This window comes from Macrotis lagotis, chromosome 1 (assembly GCF_037893015.1).
Source record: "Macrotis lagotis isolate mMagLag1 chromosome 1, bilby.v1.9.chrom.fasta, whole genome shotgun sequence".
In the NCBI taxonomy this organism is placed as follows: domain Eukaryota; kingdom Metazoa; phylum Chordata; class Mammalia; order Peramelemorphia; family Peramelidae; genus Macrotis; species Macrotis lagotis.
Window position 1 is genome coordinate 322,541,434 of NC_133658.1, and position 21,816 is coordinate 322,563,249.

Below are 21,816 nucleotides of genomic sequence, written 5' to 3' on the forward strand. Positions count from 1 at the left end.
AAGATGATTTAAGCAAAGAATTGAAGCTAGCCCAGTGACTGTCTCTGAAGTTTAAGTGAGGTGGTAGAACTGAGAGGGAGTAGAATGGGTTTGATGGACTTTTCATTGCTGAACAATATACATCCTTTCAGGTGGGTGCATCAACCTCTAGTGCCTAAAAGTCAGTTTGGCATAGTGAAGACAAAGTTAGTCTCAAAAGCAGAAAGACCCAGTTTCAGGTTCTTATCTTTACTGGCTTTGAGACCTGGCCTGTAACTTTATACCTGTGGATGTTAAACTTAAATAGAAATGGTGGTCACTTACCCATATATAAGGAACCCTATGGACTACATATTGACTTAGAAAACCATACATTTATATGTTTCTTTTTTTATTCATACATAAACACATGAAAATCAAATTTTAATTTGGTTCTGACCTCCCATGAAAGTGTTGTTGGCTGCATAACATGTATCTATTTGATACCTCAGCTTCTGGCCACTCTCTTAAGACTGAATTGCAGAGATATGAAAAGAATTTCCTTACCTGGGGAGTTCTTTATACCAATGAAATAGGAGGTCCAGTCCCTATTCCTAGTCTGTCTTCAGTGTCTTTCACTTAATAGGTTCTTTTCTTGTTTGTTTTTGTTTTTTAGGTTTTTACAAGGCAAATGGGGTTAAGTGGCTTGCCCAAGGCCACACAGCTAGGTAATTAGTAAATTTTTGAGACTGGATTTGAACCCAGGTACTCCTGACTCCAGGGCCTGTACTTTATTTACTGCCCCACCTAGCCGCCCCACACTTAATAGGTTCTTGATAAATATATTTGTTGTTTCAGTTATGCCTGACTCTTCATGACCCCATTTGAGTTTTCTTGGCAAAGACATTGGAGTGGTAATTTACTTTATTAATTGATTTGTTTTCTAACTTCCCCTAATGACTCTTCCAAGCCTTCCTTTCTTAAGCTTCCATAATCTCACCTGATATTTTATTGAGAAAATGAGGGACATTTGCTGTGAACTCAGATGTCTAAAAAACACTTGATATCTCACCTGTTCTAATCATTGATGAAGAAATAAATTTTCTCTTTGCCTAGACCAGCTCCTTAATTTCATCTCCTCAGGAAGACTGACCCCCAACACCTTCTCACATCTCTAAATTGTGATCTCTTATATTTGCTCATTCCAAAAACCCTCTTGAGTCTCCTCTGTCCTTATAAAATCCTCAGTTGATCCTATTATCCCCTTTAGGACTAGCTTCCTACAGCTTCCCTCCTTTTCTTTGGCCAGGTGATAAAGTAGATAGTCTCTTTAATGGGAGTAAGGGAATTAAACATAGGATAGAGAACTGGGCTTGGAGTCAGGAAAATCTGAGTTCAAATCTGGCCTTAGACACTTACTAGTTATACGATCCTGGACAAGTCACTTACAATGATCTCAAGAAGGAAATTGCAAACCACTTAATTATCTTTGCCAAGAAATGGGGTGATGGGGCGGCTAGGTGGCGTAGTGGATAAAGCACCGGCCTTGGAGTCAGGAGTACCTGGGTTCAAATCCGGTCTCAGACACCTAATAATTACCTAGCTGTGTGGCCTTGGGCAAGCCACTTAACCCCATTTGCCTTGCAAAAAGAAAAAAGAAATGGGGTGATGGAGGCAGCTAGGTGTCTCAATAGATAGAGCACTGGCCCTGGAGTCAGGAGGACCTGAGTTCAAATTTGGCCTCAGACACTTAATAATTGCCTAGCTATGTGACCTTGGGCAAGTCACTTAACCCCACTGCCTTAAATAAAAAGAAAAGAAAAAAATGGGGCAATGAAGAGTTAGACTCAACTGAAAAAAAAAAAACTGAACCATCAGAGGAATTTGATTTTTAATTTAATTGGCCTTTGCAACCTGGATCAAACTCACCTTTCCAGCCTTATTCCATTTTAGTCCCCTTCATGCACTCTTTGGTTCAGCCAAATTGACCTTTTTTCCTCATACAGAAAATTAATCTCTCATCTTTCTTTTTGCTCACACCTCCTTACTGCTTCCTCTTAAAACCCTTAGTTTCCTTCAAAACTCTGGTCAAGTTCCCCTTCCTATCTGGGATTTTTCCTGATTTGTTTAGTTGCTAGTAAATGCCTCTTCAACTTTTTTCTTTGGTGTTTATTTGTATTTATATGTAACATTCAGTCTCCCCACAATAGAACATCATCTTCTTGAAAGCAAGGACTGTTTTAATTTTGTCTTTGTATTTTCAGCACATAGGATGGCAAATATAAGGTGATTATTAAATGCTTGTTGGTTGAATATAGGTTTTGAATGGAACTGAATTGAATTCAGAGGGAACAGTGTCAAAAATATCAAAGAAGACTAGAATACCCAAGATAAAACGATGTTAGTGTTAAGTGTTCTGCAGTCAAGAAAATGGGGAATGGGGGAGGGAAGCAAGATTAGGGGGGAAATTGTAAAATTCAAAATAAATAAAATCTTTAAAACAAAAGAAAATGGAAAATGAGAAAAGGCCATTGAATTTAACAATTAAAGGATCTTTGGGATCCTTGGGGACATCAGTAAGGAAATAGAAGCAATGCATGTAGAAGGCTTTGTATAGGAGCCTGGCTGCAAGTTAAATAGTTGTTGAATATCTTCTAAAGCTATTTTCTACCAGGACCTCAGCAGCTTACCTGGTCAGGGAATCAGATTTTTTTTTTTTCACTAAAAAGCATACCTCAAAAAGATTATATTTCTTATTCCATGTCATACATGAAGACAGCTGCAAATTCAAGAAAATGTGTCCTGAATTTCAGATTGGATATAATTCTATTTCTTGCAACATGTTAGGACCACAGGGAAAGAGCATCAAATGTACAAAGCCTTATCTTTGGGCCTTTTTTCCCTAACCCTGGAAAAGGGTGGCACTGCATCTAAACTAGCTTATAGACACCTGGGTTTTTAAAATTTTATTTATTTTGAATTCTACAATTTTTCCCCTAATCTTGCTTCCACCCCCCCCCCACAGAAGGCAGTATACCATGATTTCATGGTATACACTGCTCTAAGTTGAATGTGATGAGAGAGATCATATCCTTAAGGAAGAAAAATAAAGTATAAGAGATAGAAAAATTATATAAGATAATTTTTTAAAAAAAATTAAAGGCTATAGTCTTTGGTCTTTGTTCAAACTCCACAATTCTTTCTCTGGATACAGATGGTATTCTCCATCACAGATATCCCAGAATTGTGCCTGATTGTTGCACTGATGGAAAGAGCAAGTCCATTAAGGTTGATCATTACCCCTCATGTTGCTGTTAGGGTGTACAATGTTCTTCTGGTTCTACTCACCTTGCTCATTTCATGCAAATCTTTCCAGGCTTCCCTGAATTCCCGTCCCTCCTGGTTTCTAATAGAACAATAGTGTTTCATAACATACCTATACCATAGTTTATTAAGCCATTTCCCAATTGATGGACAGTCACTCAATTTCCAATTCTTTGCCACCACAAACAGGGCCACTATGGATATTTTTTTACAAGTGATGTTTTTACTTTTTTTCATGCTCTTTTCAGGGTATAGACCTGGTAGTGGTGTTGCTGGATCAAAGGGTATGTACATCTTTGTTGCCCTTTAGGCGTAATTCCTTACTCTCCAGAAAGGATGGATGAGTTCACAGCTCCACCAACAACATATTAACTTGGGGTGGCTAAGTGGCTTAGTGGATAAAGCACCACCGGCCTTGGAGTCAGGAGTACCTGGGTTCAAATCCAGTCTCACACACTTAATAATTACATAGCTGTGTGGCCTTGGGCTAAGCCACTTAACCCCATTGCCTTGCAAAAACCTAAAAAAACAAAAAACAAAAAAACAAACAAAAAAACCCAATATTATTAATGTCCCAGATTTCCCACATCCCTTCCAAGATTGATCATTGTCCTTTCTGGTCATATTGGCAGTCTGAGAGGTGTGAGGTGGTACCTCAGAGATGCTTTAATTTGCATTTCTCTAATAAGTAGTGATTTAGAGAAATTTTTCATGTGACTAGATCGCTTTGATTTCCTCATCTGTAAATTGCCTTTTTATATCCTTTGACCATTTGTCAACTGGGGAATGTTTTTTTTTTTTAATTTGAGTCAGTTCTCTGTATATTTCAGAAATGAGTCCTTTGTCAGAAATACTAGTTGTAAAAATTGTTTCCCAATTTACTACATTTCTTTTGATCTTGGTTACAGTGGTTTTGTTTGTGCAAAAGCTTTTTAATTTAATGTAATCAAAATTATCTAGTTTGTTTTAAATAATGTTCTCCATCTCTGCCTTGGTCATAAACTGCTTCCCTTTCCATAGACTGAAAGGTAAACTATTCTTTTATCTTCTAGTTTGCTTATAATATTGTTTCATGTCTAAAGCCTGTATCCATTTTGATCTTATCTTGGTATAGGGTATGAGGTGTTGGTCTAATCCAAGTTTCTGTCATACTAACTTCCAATGATCCCAGCAGTTTTTATCGAAGAAAGAGTTTTATCCCAATAGCTGGACCCAAAGGGTTTATCAAACAGCAGATTACTATAATCATTTCCTACTATTACACCTAGACTGTTCCACTGATCCACAACTCTATTTCTTAGCCAATACCAGATAGTTTTGATGACTGATGCTTTATAATATAATTTTAGATCTGCTAGGGCTAAGCCACCTTCTTTTGCACTTTTTTTCATTAAATTCCTGGAAATTCTCAACTTTTTATTTCTCCATATGAAATTACTTACAATTTTTCTAACTCATTAAAGTAATTTTTTGGAATTTTTTTTTTGCAAGGCAAATGGGGTTGCCCAAGTCTCAGGCTGGATTTGAACTCAGGTACTCCTGATTCCAGGGCCAGTGCTCTATCCACTGTACCACCTAGCCACCCCTGGAATTTTGATTGGTAGGGCATTAAATAAGTAGTTTAATTTATGTGGAATTGTCATTTTTATTATGTTAGCTTGGCCTATCCATGAGCAGTTGATATTTGCCCAGTTATGTAAATCTGATTTTATTTGTGTGAGAAGTGTTTTGTAATTGTTTTCAAAAAAGTTTTTGAGTCTGCCTTGGCAGGTAGACTCCCAAGTATTTTATATTGTCTGAAGTTACTTTGAATGGGATTTCTCTTTCTAGCTCTTTCTGCTGCATCTTGCTAGTCATATATAGAAATGTTGAGGATTTATGAGGTTTTATTTTATATACTGTGACTTTGCTAAAGTTGCTAATTATTTCTAGTAGTTTTTTAAGATGATTTTTTTGGGATTATCTATGTATACTATCATGTCATCTGCAAAGAGTTTTTTCCTTGCTTCCTTTCCTTCCTTCCCAATTCTAATTCTTTTTTTTTCTTTTTTTTAATTTCTTTTTCTTCTCTTATTGCTAAAGCTAACATTTCTTTTTTTTTCAATTTTTCCCTGTATTTTAATGGAGATGATGGAACATTGAGTGAGTTGATTCCTTCAGTTCAGCTCCTTCACAGCCAAACCAGGAGGCAGGCAGGGACTGTTTAAGTTTCTCTGCCTTCTCTTTGTCTATGATGACCAATGTGTACAGGTACCTGCTGCATCAGACCTTAAACTTCACGTTGTCCTTGTTTTTCTTTATCTCGACAGATTAGCATCTTTTTGTCTGGGCTGTGAGCAGGAAGTCTTTTATTTACTTAATTTTGGGGGGCATGATGATGGCGGCAGCAGGACGAGGGGGCAGCAGGTGGCCCAAGAGATAGAGCAAGGAACCAAGAAAGCCGGAAAAGGTAAAGCTAACATTTCTAACACAATATTGAATAGTAGTGGTGATAATGGGCATCCTTGTTTCACCTCTGATCTTATTGGGAATGTCTCTAGCCTATCTTCATTGCATATATTGTTTTGTTGATAGTGTCAGATAGATACTGGTTATTATTCTAAGGAACAATCCATTTATTTCTACACTCTCTAGTGTTTTTAGTAGGAATGGATGCTAAATTCTGTCAAAATCTTTTTCAGCATCTATCGATATAATCATATGATTTCTGATAGGTTTATTATTGATATAATTAATTATAATAACAGTTTTCCTAATATTGAACCAACCCTGCATTCCTGGGATAAATCCTACTTGGTCATAATGTATTATCCTAATGATAACTTGTAATCATTTTGCTAAGATTCTATTTAAGATGTTTGCATTGATATTCATCAGGGAGATAGGTCTATAATTTTCTTTCTCTGTTTTGACTCTTCCTGGTTTAGGTATCAGCAACATATTGGTGTCATAGAAAGAATTAGTCAGAGTTCCATCTTCACCTATTTTTCCAAAGAGTTTATATAGAATTGGAAGCAATTGTTCCTTAAATGTTTGATAGAATTCACTTGTGAATTCATCTGGCTGGACACTTGTTATTTTTTTTTTTTGCAAGGCAATGGGGTTGAGTGGCTTGCCCAAAGTCACACAGCTAGGTAATTATTAAGTGTCTGAGACCAGATTTGAACCTAGGTACTCCTGACTCCAGGGCCGGTGCTTTATCCACTACACCACCTAGCCGCCCCTGGATACTTGTTCTTAAAGAACATGGTGTTGATACCCCCCAACATATGATGGGTTGGACCTGATGAGTCTGAAATCTGCAAGGTAGAATGTTTTCCTCATGGTTTCTTTCCCCTAGTCCAGTTTTGACTTTTCAAGATACTGCCCTTCCTCCAGAGGAGAGTGCCAAAGAAGAGGAGGGAATGGCTTCTTGGAGCATAAGAGCTAGATCTAAGGTAAGCTGGATTCCTTGATCTCTCCTGAAATATTTCCTTCTTTTCTCTTGGAATTTCTCTGTCCACCAAATACTAACTGCCAAAGGGATTTTAGCCCTATTGTTCAGTCTTAGGAGGCTGTGCTATTCTGATCTATGAAGGAATCATGGCACAGCCCTCAACTCAAGTAGAGCGTTCTATGAGTTCTTTGAAGGCAACAACTGTTTATTTGGTTGTTGTTGGTTGTTTTTTTTTTTTTTTGCTTTTGTATCTCTAGTTCCTAGCACTGTATCTGGCACCTGACAGATATTAATGATGGTTGAATGAATAAATGAATTTACCTAGTCCTCTTAAAGAATGACTCTCAGATCATTCAGAACTTTGAAGTGCTCAAAATTGTATTAAGGTCTATAAATAAACTGAAACAGTCCTTTACCTTGAATATTTTACAGTTTTCTTGGGGGGGAATGATGCATCAATGAAATAAGTCACCCAGAGATATAACTAGTAATTTTGTATTTTGGAACTAATTGCACAAACCAGGCCTTCATATCAATTGTGCCATTATAATATAAAAATAATAAGATTAAGGAACATTTAGTTAAGTAGTAGGGAAAATTGATTGCATTAGTGGTGAAGGGGAATCTATAGGGTCATCTAACATAAACTGCTTCATAATGCTTTGGGTATGCTTTCTTTACTTAGCAGTCCTTGGCAAATCAGGATTAATTTGGCTGGATTAATGGCTGGAATAACTAGCTCTTCTTAGGAAAAAGAGTAAAGGGAGGGAGAGAGGCTGGTCCTTTTGGAAATATTCAATGGAAAGACATCTCTGGAAAGGATTGGGATCAAGTGAGACTGGTTAAGAATTTCTTTAGTGTTAAGAATAAAGATGCAATAGCCTTAAGTTTATTGTTCTCACAGATACTTAGAATCTAAACCTTTTCTTCCTGTCTTTTTCATCATCATCTGAGGAGATCTATTAGGAAAGTCACCAAAGAAGAAAGCCCTGACCAACATCTAAACTCCAAATTCATGTTACTTTCAATTCCTTTTATCCTGCAGAAGACACAAATTAAAATTTTCACCCTCTACGTTTTTTAATCACTTATTTTTTAAAAATTCTTATTTATTTTAGCAACATCAACAAACATGAGCATGTCGATATACTAAGAAGCACAAAAAAGAATTGTATTTGCAACCATGCATTTCTGATGTATAGTTTAGTTTTAAATATATGTTAAATTTAATATATTGTACTGAACTTCCTTTTTCTCATCTGTGTGTTTTTTTAATATTTCATTGATAATATCTTCTTTCTTTTTTCTTTTGTCTTTCTATTGTTACCCAATATTGTTACCTCAGACAGAGGTCCTTCCCATTAAGTATAGCCAAGCAAAACAAATCAGTATATAGGCTATATTTGAAAGTGTCTATCTCATTCTGTGATCCTAGTCCATTATTTGTCTGCCAAGAGTTCACCCTCTGAAAGAAGGCATAATAAAAAGAAATTCAAGGAGAAGGAAAGGCTAGACTACTGAAGGGATTAAGAAAGGCTTCATAGGGAATGCAAAACTTGAGGGAGGTATCCTGAATGAGGGACTCAAAGAAGGGGTGAGGTGGGAGACATTCCAGATCTGGGGACAATCTGGGTGACGTGTGGAGACAGGAAATGGAATGGTGCAGTCAGGAAAACAAACGATAGCCCAGTTTGGCTGAACATAAGTACATATACAGGAAATAATATGAAATATTAGCAAAGAGAGATTGGATCTACACTGTGAAGAGTTTTAGATGCTAAACAAAGAAGTTTGTATCTTATTCTAGAGGCAATAAGGGGGTGTTTGTACTTTAGGAATATTTACCATCTGTGAGGACTAGAGGAGAGAAAACCTGGGGTTCAATGTGGAGTCTACTGCAGTAACCTAGATAAAGGCTGTAAGTGTGGAGACAAGAGAACTGATGTGAGATATGTGTGGAGATGGATTATGGAAGACCTGTCAAATGAGTCGGGGTGGAGAGTAAAGGAGAATGAAGAGTCAAGATGAACCTGAGGTTGTGAACTTGAGTGACTAGAAGAATGGCAGCTTCTTGGCAGAAGTAAGGGTAGGAGAAAGGGTAGTTGTAAAGGAGAAAATGAGTTCTATTTTGTACATGTTGAGACTGAGATGCCCATGGAACCTACAGGTTGGTGATTTGTGTGAGACCGGAGTTCAGGAGAGGGATAAGGACTGGATCTGGGAGTGATCAGCATCTATCATTGATACTTTAGCAATGGAGGGGGGGTGGGGGGGAAATCACCAAAAGAATGTAGAGAAAAAAGAAAAGGACCTAGAAATTCCTCCAGTCCTGAGGACACAGTGTTAAGTGAGGAAGTGGAGGCTACAAGTTTTATACACAGCTTTTCAGAGAAATCAGAACAATAGCTGGAGGAGAGGCTAAGATCAAGAGGGTGATTTGTAGAATGGGGCAAATTTGGGCATATTTGTAAAAGTAGAGAAGCCAGTAGACACAAGCTAACAATTAAAGAGAGGGGGGGAAGGGGGTTATTAAATGATAAGCTTTCAGAGGAGAGTTGGGGAGCTACAGTATCAAAGGCAAAAGTGAAGTGTTTGGTATTTGCCAGAAAAAGAATCTCTTCTTCCTAAAGAGAATGAAATGAGAAGAGAATGGGAGAAAGATGTTGAGATGTAGAATTGAGAAAAAAAGGATAGTATTTTCATAGTAAAATGAAGGGACATTCTGCTGAGTGGAAGAGAGCAAGAATGGTGATTTGAAGAAAGAGAGGGATTGGAACAACTACTGTAGTCAATGTGATAGTCAAAGAAAAGTTTAGAAATTTCAAAGCAGCAGGAAGGACCCAGGTGAAATTAGTTTAATGAAATTTAACAAGTATTAGGTGTCCACTAGGAGCTGTGGCACTGTGGTAAAGTGCTAGAGATAGAAAAGGAAAATGTCCCTGCTGTTAGCTTACACTACTAGGGAAAACGGTCTATTCAGAGATAAGTAAAATACACACACACACACACACACACACACACACACACACACACACACACACAAACAGTATTAAAGGGAATATTAAAACAAGGATAGAAGAAAGCAGTAACTAAGTATAATCTTGATTATATGATAATTCATATGATAAATCATGATAATTATATCATGTATATGTTTTTCCTCTGCAGGGAAAACATTGCTTCTTAGCAGTAAAGAGTGTGTCTCCTATTTCTTTGTTCCTTCAACAGATTTTAGCACAGTTATGCACATAGCAGATCACAAAATACTTGACTTGGAACATTCCGAAGCTTTTATAGAATCCCATCCACTATCTCTTCTACAAGCTTTCCTCCATGCTGTGCTAGAGGATGATCCCAGTTGAGCAGAAATGTCTTTTCCATTTCAGGTCTCAGTGACTTTTGAGGATGTGGCTGTGAACTTCACTCAAGAGGAGTGGAAGTGCCTAGGGTCTACTCAGAGAGCCCTCTACAGGAATGTGATGCTGGAGAACTATAGGAACCTGGTCTCCCTGGGTAAGGGCAGCTTCCCCTATGATTTAAGAGTCTGCCCATTGGACTCTTGTTATTTCCATGGTTCTTAAAAAATCTGTGAAGCCTCTGAAGAGTTTTGCTGAGTTTGACTTTGAAATTCTAGGTCCCAAAGGGACCTAGAACTAGGACATTCATAAACAGATGGCTTCATTATGCTTCCCATGGTGCTGCACTTATCTCATCCTTCAGAGAGCCTGAAGACCAAGGGGCTGGGACTGAATCCTGGGAGGAGTCTTTATGCTCAACACAGATACTGCAGTCCTTGTTTTTACTCATGAGCAGGGCATCAAGTTTCCAAACCCAGTGTGATCTCCCAATTGGAGCAAGGAAGAGAGCCATGGATGGTGAAGAGTAAAAGTCTAGGTAAGTGAAAACATAATCACTGACTCAGAATAGCTGGGACCTTTAAGGTTGTTGAATCCAACTCACCCTATTTAGTCTGCATAACAAATGGTCATCCAACTTCTGCTTTGAAAACCTCCGTTAAGGGGAATCCACTATCTCATCTACATCAGACCTTCTCTATAAATTCCATCTATCTTTCCTGGTTCTGCCTTCTGGAGGTAAGCAGGAAAAGTCTAATCCCTTTTACACATGACCATATGATGGCCCCTCTGATACTTGAAGATGGGTGCCATAACTTTTCCAGTCTTTTCTAGCCTAAACATCCTTAAATGAAAATCAAGGAGACAGGAAAACCTTAAGTAACCATTATTGATAGAGTAGGATCTTGGAAATTTTCCAAACTTATGGAGAAAACTGAGATCATTTGGCACAGATCTCTTCAGAAATCTCAGCATATCTTAGAGTAGAAGGGAACATGCAAAGTCATCTAGTCTTCTTCCCAGCCAGTGGAGGAATTCCTTCCTTGATCATCCTGCCTTGGCTTAAATGCTTTTTATGTCAACGCTTTCACTGCTTTGTGAGATGACCTATTCCATTTTGCTTACTGTTCTCAAGTTTTTCATTCTTTTGAGATGGATTCTCTTCTTTGTAACTTTGTAACCTAGCTCTCTCTCCTCTCTTGAACAATCTATTTCCTACTCTATAGGATGATCCATTGAATATTTGAGTAGGGCCATAATATGCATCTAAGTATTTTTCCTTTATTCTTTCCTCCTTCCCTTTTGTTTCAAAAAAAGGAGTTTCCTTCAGTTCAGTCTCATAGGCTTATCAGATATTAAAACTGTAATTCAATACCTTCACTTAAAAAATATTGTATTTTTCCAATTATATGCAAAGATAGTTTTCAGTATTCATCTTTGCAAGTTTTTGAGTTACACATTTTTCTGCCACCCACCTTTCCCTCCCTTCTCCCCGTGACAGCAAACAATCTGACATAGATTGTACATGTACAATTGTGTTTACCATATTTCTATATTAGTCATGCTGTGAAAGAAAAGTTAGAACTAAGGGAAAAAATCATGAGAAAAAGAAAAAATAAAATACATTTTAAACAGTGAAAATAATATGCTTTGCTTTCCATTTAGACTCCATAATTTTTTCCTCTGGATGTGGATGGCATTTTCCATAATAGGTCTTTTAGGATTGTCCTTAATCACTGAACTACTGAGAGGAGCTGCATTCATCATAGTTGATCATCTCACAATGTTACTGTTAACATCTCACAATGTTCTCTTTAACTCCCTCTTTTTACAGATGCATACTCCACAACCAATTTTCCATTTTATAGATTACATCTTTTCTTGCTTCCTCCAAAACTCTGATCTTCTGATTATTTCTTTCTTCTCTGGAATCTTCCTTTTCTCCTTTTCATTTATATTTCCTTCAATTATATAACCAGTACTTACTTCCACAGATGCCATTTTCTTATTAACTCTTGCAATCTTGGAATTTCTTTAGATGTTTTCTTCACATCCCTTTTATGACTCATATTTTTTCCTGTAATTGTGGCTTTCAATGTCTTTTTACCTTTGCCAGAAATATTCCCTGCTTCCTCAATGCATATCCATTTTTGAAAATTCCTGCTTAAATGCTTTAAATTCTTCACTTTGAAGTCTTTCCTGACCTCTCCAACCTATATTAACCTTTCCATTCTCTGAAGTTCCAAACTGTACCAAGTTCTATAGCATTTGTCCTTTAAAACATTTTATACAATTGTCAATAATCTTTGTACTTTCTTTATAAATGTCTCAGACTATTGCAATACTCCCTATTGTATCCCTCCCCCAAATCTCTTTCCTCCTTTTAACAATTCTCCCAAAGTCACTTTCCAGAAGCAGAGGTCTGACCACCTCACTCCTCTACATGATAAACTCTAATTTCTTTTTTTTCCCTTTGGGATCAAATAAAAATTCCTCTGGATTTTAAAGTCCATTACAACCTGCCCTACTCTTCCATCTTTACCCTTTGCTCCTCTTCTGGGTGAGTCCAAAAATGGTTTCCTTACTATTCCTTTTATGAGATTCCCCATCCCTTATCTCCAGGCCTTTCTTTACATTGATTTGTCTTCGATTTCTGCAATACATATTTAGTGTTCCCATCACTTCAAAGAGACCAGAATTCAACTTTTCTTATCAGTTATCCCCAAAATTACAAAAGAAAACTTTTCTTTATAGAGCCATTAGTCGTTTTTCACCAAGTGAATAACTATCATATGGGGACATAAGCAGAAACAGAGTAATGATAATCAAAATGGGGGCCAGGATTAGGACTCTTTAATTTTAATTTTAAAATTCCTTAGCCAGTGACCTGTAAGTCAAGCAGTCAAGGGCTGAGTTTAGAAAGACTAATGTCATTGATCAAAGATGAGCCCCAGTAATTTAGGTAGGGGAAGATCCAAAAGCCAAGAAATGCAAGAGAACAGGAGAACAGCTCTGTTGATCAGAATACAGAATACAAGATCTTCTTGATCCTTGGGTAAGAATGTGTATATATGTATATATATATATGCATATATATATATATATACATATATATATATACATATATATAAAACACTGCTGTATGGGAGTGGGGGGACATCACATATCTGCAGTTGTTGATTATTCATCTGGGTATAATATTCAGAGATGATAGGAAGAAGCAAGAAATTAGATTTAAGGCTTGTTAGATCCTCAGTTGCAATAATACCAAAGTACTATAAACAAAATGTTATTCCTCTATCATTTGAGCCTCAGTGACTAGTGTACTAGGTACTAGAAATAACTCCTTGTACCTCCATTTTGTAGAAGAGGAAATGGACTCAGAGAGGTTAAGGGACTTGCCCAAGACCACACAGCTAACAAATATCAAAGATGTGAGTTAAATTTAAATCATCCTTTCTTCAAGTCCAACTTAAGCTATCCACTAAGCCACAATGCAAGAATACAGACATAAAGTAAGGCCTGGACTCTAAAGCCAAACCACCTGTCACAATTCTGCTCTTTGTCCAATTAATCACCCTCCTCAACCCCTACCCTTTAGCCTGTTTAACTGATCACCATTCTCAACTTTCCATATGCTTTGAAGATCCCCTCTCATCTTGTCATCACATCACATATTGCTTCAGTTTCCTGACAATCACTCCTCTCCCCCGTCACTGGTCTGCCCTCTTATTCTTGAGTCTCTGTGCAACTATTCAAACTTTCTGCATCAGTTTCCTCATCTATAAAATGGGAGCAACAGCTACTTGTAGTATCTACTTGACAGGTTGTTGGGGGCTCCAATGAGGAAATGTGTTGTGTTGTTGTTGTTCACTTGTATCTGATCTTCATGACTATCTGGAGTTTTTTGTCAAAGATACTGGAGTAGATTTCTGTTTCCTTCTCCAGATGAGGAAACTGAGACAAACAAGCGACTTGTCCAGGGTCATACAAGCTAGTAACTGTCTGGGATCTGATTTGAACTTAGTAATATAAGTCTTCCTGACACAAGCAAACCTGAGCCACCTAGCTGCCCTGAAGTGATGCATACGAATTACCTTATAAAGCACCTTATAAAGTACCTTATATATTCACTTTCCAGACTGCAAAGCCTTGTTCAGGATCTGTCAAAGTCACTTATACTAATTTTTTGTTGGTTTGTTTGTACCTATGATTACATCTCTGTAGAAAACCTTAGTGTAGAAAATCCTTCCATAAGCACTATGCAAAAGATACTTAGAGGGTAATTCCAGGACCACACAGCTAGTATGTTAGAAAGAGGACCAGAAAACCTAGAGGTCTTCCTGGTCCTGATGCCAACTTTCCATCTACTGAGCCACCTTGTACTCAATGTTATCAGTTTAATTCTCCCATTCACTTTTTAGTAGTATCCTTATTCCTAGTCCAGAGAACAGGAAACATGTACATTTTTTATTTCCTGTAGTGTGGGAGACTAAACCTGAAAATAAGAAATCAACTCAGAATTACATCATTTCTGAAGAAGTCTCATCACAGAAAATGATGAGAAAAAGACTCACAAGGTGCAAAAAACTGAAAACTGATGGTCCATTAGGGTATCTTCATAAGGTCCAGGAGAGAAATTTGAGTCAGAAGAGATTCACCAAAAATAAAATCCTCACTGGAAATGGAGGTCTTGAATATAATGAATTAGAAATAAGTGTGAGTCAGAGTCCAGATCTTGTTACACAGCAAAAAGTTCCTGAAGGAGAGAGTAATGATAAATGTGATACAAGTGAAAAGAGACTCAAATGTCATTCAGAAAAAATGAAATCAAAAAAAATCCATTCAGAGAAGAAGCCATATGAATGTAAGGAATGTGGGAAAGCCTTCAGATGGTGTACAGAATTCACTCAACACCAAAGAATTCATACTGGAGAGAAGCCCTTTGAATGTAAGGTATGTGGGAAAGCCTTCAGATGGTGTACAGACCTCACTCAACATCAGAGAGTCCATACTGGAGAGAAACCCTATGAATGTAATGAATGTGGGAAAACCTTCAGATGGAGTACAGACCTTACTCAACATCAAAGAACTCACACCGGAGAAAAACCCTACAAATGTAATGAATGTGGAAAATCCTTTAGTCAAAGTACAAATCTTACTAGACATCAGAGAACTCATACTGGAGAGAAACCTTTTAAATGCATTAAATGCGAGAAAACTTTCAGCCGGAGTACACACCTTACTCAGCATCAGAGAATACATACTGGAGAGAAACCCTATGAATGTAATGAATGTGGGAAAGCCTTTAATCGGAATACACACCTTATTCGGCATCAGAGAATTCATACAGGAGAGAAACCGTGTGAGTGCAATCAATGTGGAAAATCCTTCAGGTGGACTACAGACCTTTCCCAACATCAGAAAACTCACACTGGAGAAAAACCTTATGAATGTAGAAGATGTGGGAAATCCTTCAGCCGGAGTACACACCTTACTCAACATCAAAGAATACATACTGGAGAGAAGCCCTATGATTGTAATCAATGTGGGAAAGCCTTCAGATGGCGTATAGACCTTACACAGCATCGGAAAATTCATACTGGTGAGAAACCCTATGAATGTAAGGACTGTGGGAAAGCTTTTAGTCAGAGCACAAATCTTACTCGACATCAGAAGATTCATATTGGAAAGAAACTTTAGTAGCTGAATGACTGTTAAAAAAAAGTCTTCAGGAAGCCTAGATGTTACTCAGCATTAGAAAATTCATATTATAGAGAAACCCCATATGTACAATTTATAAGGAAATCCACACACACACACACACACACACACACACACACACACACACTGTCTCAAGAGGTTCAATGGAACCTTGAGAATAGTGAATAAAGGCAAGGTTTATTTATTTCTGAATTTTAATTTTGCTTAATTAAATATTCTCAAACCAGTATGTCTCAACTTGTTAATAATCACAGTTTGGGATTTTGATTGGGATAGTTGTGACATAAAAAGGTACCTCCATCCTTTTCTCTTCCCCCTCTAAGTGTATTGATTTTTACTACATGGCCATAATGTTCTACAAAGGCCTATGAGTATCGGTAGGAACTTGGTTGAAGTTGGTTTTCAAAAAAACCTGTAAACTTGGGATAAGCTTTAAAATATGTTAAAAATCAAATTATTAGACTTAAAATCTTTTTAAAAAGAGCAATATGATTTAAAGAAAAAAACATTTTTAAAGCAAGTAAATTGAAAACTGGGATCTTTACACTGTTGTAACAGATTATATTCATAGAAAAGGTTATGTAAGTTAAAATGATGTCCAATATGATTAACATGTGATAGGGGATCATTTTTAAAAATCAAATTCAATTAAATTTTTATTAAAAATGTAAACAAGTCTTATATCCTATCAACTATATTCTACTTAATATGTAGTTTTCTAAAATTTGTATGAATCATTTGAATACATCAAAATTATAACAATCACCAAATAATTTTTTATAATTACTGTACCACTCTATGACTTTATACTTCTTTTCTTATCTGTATTATACCAAATTGGGAAAGAGAAGCGTCACCTTTGTTGAATAAGTTTGAATAAATTGAGTTTTCAAAGAAATCTTTGAGAAGACTTTGGGGGAGACTTGAAGGCTCTTAATAAGTTTTGAGAAATTGATCCAAAGATGTTTATTTTGCTGATTCATTTGTTTAACCATCAATTTTCTATTTTAAAAACTGATTATGAGATATATCTTTAAAGTAGAGCATAATTATTTTAACTAAACATATCAAAACTTGTATATATAAATGGGTGCCATCCTTCTCCCGAAAGAGCTTGGACTAGATAGCCTCTGAGGTACCTTACAACTCTGAGATTCTAAAAACTTAATTATCTTGAGATAAGTTTTATTTCTCCCTGTGAACCAGTTAAATTCCATAAATAAGAGATGCATGTGCCCCAGGACGGTGCCATAAGAGATAATGTTTGGTAGTGAAAAAAGTGCAGAACTTGTAGTCAGAGATCTGAGTGCTAACTTCCCAATTAGATGATCATGAACAAAATCTCTTATCCTTTCTGAACCTCAGTATCAGCATTTGTCAAAATTAGAATAATATTTGCAATGCCCACCTCATATAGTTTGGGTAATTCATAAGACTTTGTAAACCAAAAAAGTTTCAACTAATTCAGTTATCATCAACCTTATCATCTTCAGTAACAAATATCTTAATGAAACTATTATCATATTTATCATAATTTTTTGATAGATAAAAGCTAATTTCTGACTGGGGGTATCTTGGAAGATTTCACAGGAAAGAGAAAATTTGAACTGAGCTTTAAAGGGTGGAGACCTGGTGTGGTTATTCACGCCTGTAATCCTTGCTATTGAAGCTGAGGCTACTAGATTATTTGAATTTGGAAGTTGGGAGTTTCATTGCAGCAGAAGTGGATCAAGTGCCCATAACTAAGTCTATCATGATGATTCCCTAAAAACAGGGAATGACCAGCCTATCTAAAGTAGGATGAAGAGGTTCAGGTTGGAAACAAGAATAGGTCAAAGGTTTTGTTCAGATCATCAGTGAGCTCAGGTCCAACAGTAAGTGTTATATAGGGACACCCAGTTCCTACACCTTCCCCCCCCCAAAAGGGATGGAGTGCAGAAAGTGCAGGAAACATCTTCCCAGAGCCCAGATTTTTGTGGTGGGATATAGTAAAGACATGTAAAAGCTAAACCTCAAGACCAATTTCCTATTCTTATTTGGTATATGGGATTGCAAAGGGAAAGACAGTGAGTCTTTGTTATATCTATGGTTTCAATTTTTCATAATCTTCCTTATGCTAATCACCAGTGTAGAAAGGATGGATCTTATTCCCTTAGCCACTGCCTTTGAAAGACTAGTTCTTGGCCTTCTTCTTCCTGACTACAGAGGGATGTGAGCTATAAGAGCCTGCAGGCGTCCATGATAGGAGTTTGATGGAAGCCCAGACCACCTTGCTTGAATGTAAGATGAAACTGGGTTATTAGAGATGAGTCTTCAGGTCCAATTTAGCAAAGGCCTATTTCTTCTCTCTGACACTGGAGAACTTCTTTATCAGAAGAAAAGGCTCTCTGGAAAACAACCATTTTACTTTGCTTAGACTTAACTGGGCTCTTGAAGGAAACAGAGAAGAGTGACTGATATAACTCCAAACACAGACCATTCCATTATCTCCAGGGTCAAGAAGGACTAGGGAGTATAGTTACCCTCTTAATTTCTGGATATTTTTCTTGAACAGGGAAAGCATCCCTTTTTTTATTGACCAACCAAAAACCCATCTTGTCCAGGGTCAAACTTCAGCACAACGAAGGAGTAAGAATCTGGTCCCTGGCCCCTCACTGCCATGCATTTCCATTGCTACAGGCTCCCTTCCTTAATCTGTTATTTTCCACCTTTTCAGTGAATAAATGTTGTTTTAAAATGTGAATATGTCATGTGTGATCTTATTTTATTTTAATGGAGATAAAAGTAGAATATCTGTTAATGTTCAATATCTTTCCTGCTTGTCCTCTTCCTTTCCTCCTTCACCTCCTCCTTCACCCTTTAAATCTCTCTCTATCCCAAAATAATTGGATTAGCAGCTTGGCACAAGAAGTACAAAACCCTCACCCTTATAAACAAGGAGGTGGGGAGTGGCTGACACTTGAATCTCATTGTCTGAACTGGTCAAAGGAGGGAACAATACACACACACACACACACACACACTTACACAGAAATACATTTCACTCAACAGAACTAGGAGGAAAGCAGGGAGAAGGGGAAAGAGAATTAGTAAAAGAAGAGGAATTAGTTCTAAGCAAAACAAGCTCTTACTAAAAAGGTATAAAAACATTTACATCTCTTTTTGAGGTGACAAAGTGGGAATCTGAAGGGGTATGCATAAATGGGGAATGGAAGCAGAAGTTATGGTATATAATTATATAAATAATATAAGTATATAAATAATATAAGGACTATTGTGCAGTAAGAAATGTTAAAAGCAATGATCTCAAAGATGCTGGAAAGACTTTATGAAGTTAAGTGATACAAGGTGAAGCAAACCAACCAGGAAAACAATTTATGCAATTACAACAATATGCTAAAGACAAACAAAATTGTAAGAATTAGGGACTCTGATCATTATTATGATCAGCAATGATACAAGAGGACTAATGATGAAACATGCTACCCATCTCTTAATGACTCAAAAAATAGAATGAGACATATATTTTCTTTGAACTTGACTAGTGTGGAGATTTATTTTGTTTTGACTATATATATTTGTTACAATTGATCTTGTTTTTCTTTTCATTCTCATTTAGGGAGAGCTGAGTTGGAGTGGGAAGAAGAAATTTTGAATTTTTCCTAATTGAAAAATATGTATATAGGGGGTGGCTAGGTGGCGCAGTGGATAGAGCACTGGCCCTGGAGTCAGAAGTACCTGAGTTCAAATCCGGCCTCAGACACTTAATTGCTTAGCTGTGTGGCCTTGGGCAAGCCACTTAATCCCATTGCCTTGCAAAAACTAAAAAAAAAATGTATATGTGTGTATATATATATATATATATATATATATATATATGGGTATATGCATATATGACATTAATATCTTTTCTCTCTCCAGTCTCAATTCTGTGATGTTGAGTCTCCCCCAAAGTCTTCTCAAAGAGACTCTTAAATGCAAATAATATTTCCAATACAGCTTTGACTCTGTCTGAAGGGTTTTTTTAATTGCTTTTTGAATTTTACAATTTTTTTCCCCGATCTTGCTTCCCTCCCCCCCCACAGAAGGCAATCTGATAGTCTTTCCATTGTTTCCATGATATACATTAATCAAAATTGAATGTGTTGAGAGAGAAATCATATCCTTAAGGAAAAATAAAATATAAGAGATAGCAAAAATTACATAATAAGATACCTTTTATTAAAATTAAAGGTAATAGTCTTTGGTTTTTGTTCAAACTCCACAATTCTTTCTCTGGATATAGATGGTATTCTCCATCACAGATACCCCTAAATTGTCCCTGATTGTTGCACTGATGAAATGAGCTAGTCGATCAAGATTGATCATCAACCCCATGTTGCTTTTAGGGTGTACAGTGTTCTGGTTCTGCTCATCTTGCTCAGCATCAGTTCATGTAAATCCTTCCAGGCCCCTCTGAATTCCCATCCCTCCTGGTTTCTAATAGAGTAATCATGCTCCATAACACACATATACCACAATTTATTCAGCCATTCCCTAATTGATGGACATCCAGTTCTTTGCCACCACAAACAGGGCTGCTATGAATATTTTTGTACAAGTGATGCTTTTATCCTTGTTCATGATCTCTTCAGGGTATAGAACCAGTAGTGGTATTGCTGGATCAAAGGGTCTGCACATTTTTATTGCCCTTAGAGCATAATTCCAGTTTGCTCTCCAGAAAGGCTGGATGAGTTCACAGCTCCACTAACAATGCATTAGTGTCCCAGATTTCTCACATCCCTTCCAGCACTGATCATTGTCTTTTCTGGTCATATTGGCTGGTCTGAGAGATGTGAGATGGTACTTCAGAGATGCTTTAATTTGCATTTCTATCATCAGTAATGATTTAGAGTAATTTTTCATATGACTGTGGATTGTTTTGATTTCCTTATCTGTAAATCTTTGACCATTTGTCAATTGGGGAACAGCTTTTTTTTTTTTTATAAATTTGATCAGTTCTCTGTATATTTTAGAAATGAGTCCTTTGTCAGAAATAATAGTTATAAAAATTGTTTCCCAATTTACTACATTTCTTTTGATCTTGGTTACAGTGGTTTTGTTTGTGCAAAAGCTTTTTAATTTAATGTAATCAAAATTATCTAGTTTTTTTTAATGATGTTCTCCATTTCTTCCTTAGTCATAAACTGCTTTCCATAGATATGACAGATAAACTATTCCTTGATCTCCTAGTTTCCTTATAATATTGTCTTTAGAGTGTGAGATGTTGGTCTAAGCCAAGTTTCTGCATACTAACTTCCAATTTTCCCAACAGTTTTTATCGAAAAGAGTTTTTATTCCAGAAGCTAGACTTTTGGGTTTATCAAACTGCAGATTACTATAATTTCCCACTATGTCTTTTGCACCTAGTCTATTCCACTGATCTACTACTCTTTTTCTTAGCCAGTACCAGACAGTTTTGATGACTGATACTTTCTAATACAATTTTAGAACTGGTAGGGCCAAGCCACCTTCTTTTTTTCATTAAATCTCTAGAAATTCTTGACTTTTTATTTTTCCACATGAATTTACTTAAAGTTTTTTCTAACTCATTAATTTTTTGGAATTTTGTTTGGTAGGGCACTAAATAAGTAGTTTAATTTAGGTAGAATTGTGGTTTTTATTACATTAACTTGGCCTATCCATGAACAATTGACATTTGCCCAGTTATGTAAATCTGATTTTATTTATGTGAGAAGTGTTTTGTAGTTGTTTTTTTTTTTTGGTTTGTTTGTTTTTTTAGGTTTTTGCAACACAGTGGGGTTAAGTGGCTTGCCTAAGGCCACACAGCTAGGTAATTATTAAGTGTCTGAGGCCGGATTTGAACTCAGGTACTCCTGACTCCAGGGCCGATGCTCTATCCACTGCACCACCTAGCTGCCCCTGTAGTTGTTTTGATAGAGTTTCTGAGTCTGCCTTGGCAGGTAGACTCCCAAGTATTTTATATCATCTGAAGTTACTTTGAATGTGATTTTTCTT

General features: G+C 36.7%; 1 protein-coding gene and 1 pseudogene across 1 annotated transcript in view; one reads left to right on the forward strand and one right to left on the reverse strand.

The window, feature by feature from the left end:
* Positions 1–18,739, forward strand: part of LOC141505591 (uncharacterized) — a 47,839-nt gene extending 29,100 nt beyond the window's left edge. The window contains exon 4 of the mRNA XM_074211532.1: positions 15,074–18,739. Coding sequence (XP_074067633.1) covers positions 15,074–15,777 — 704 coding nt within the window. The 3' untranslated portion in view covers positions 15,778–18,739. The remainder of the gene's footprint in view (positions 1–15,073) is intronic.
* On the reverse strand, positions 5,439–5,655 carry LOC141506004 (large ribosomal subunit protein eL38 pseudogene; annotated as a pseudogene).
* Positions 18,740–21,816: the final 3,077 nt, after the last annotated feature.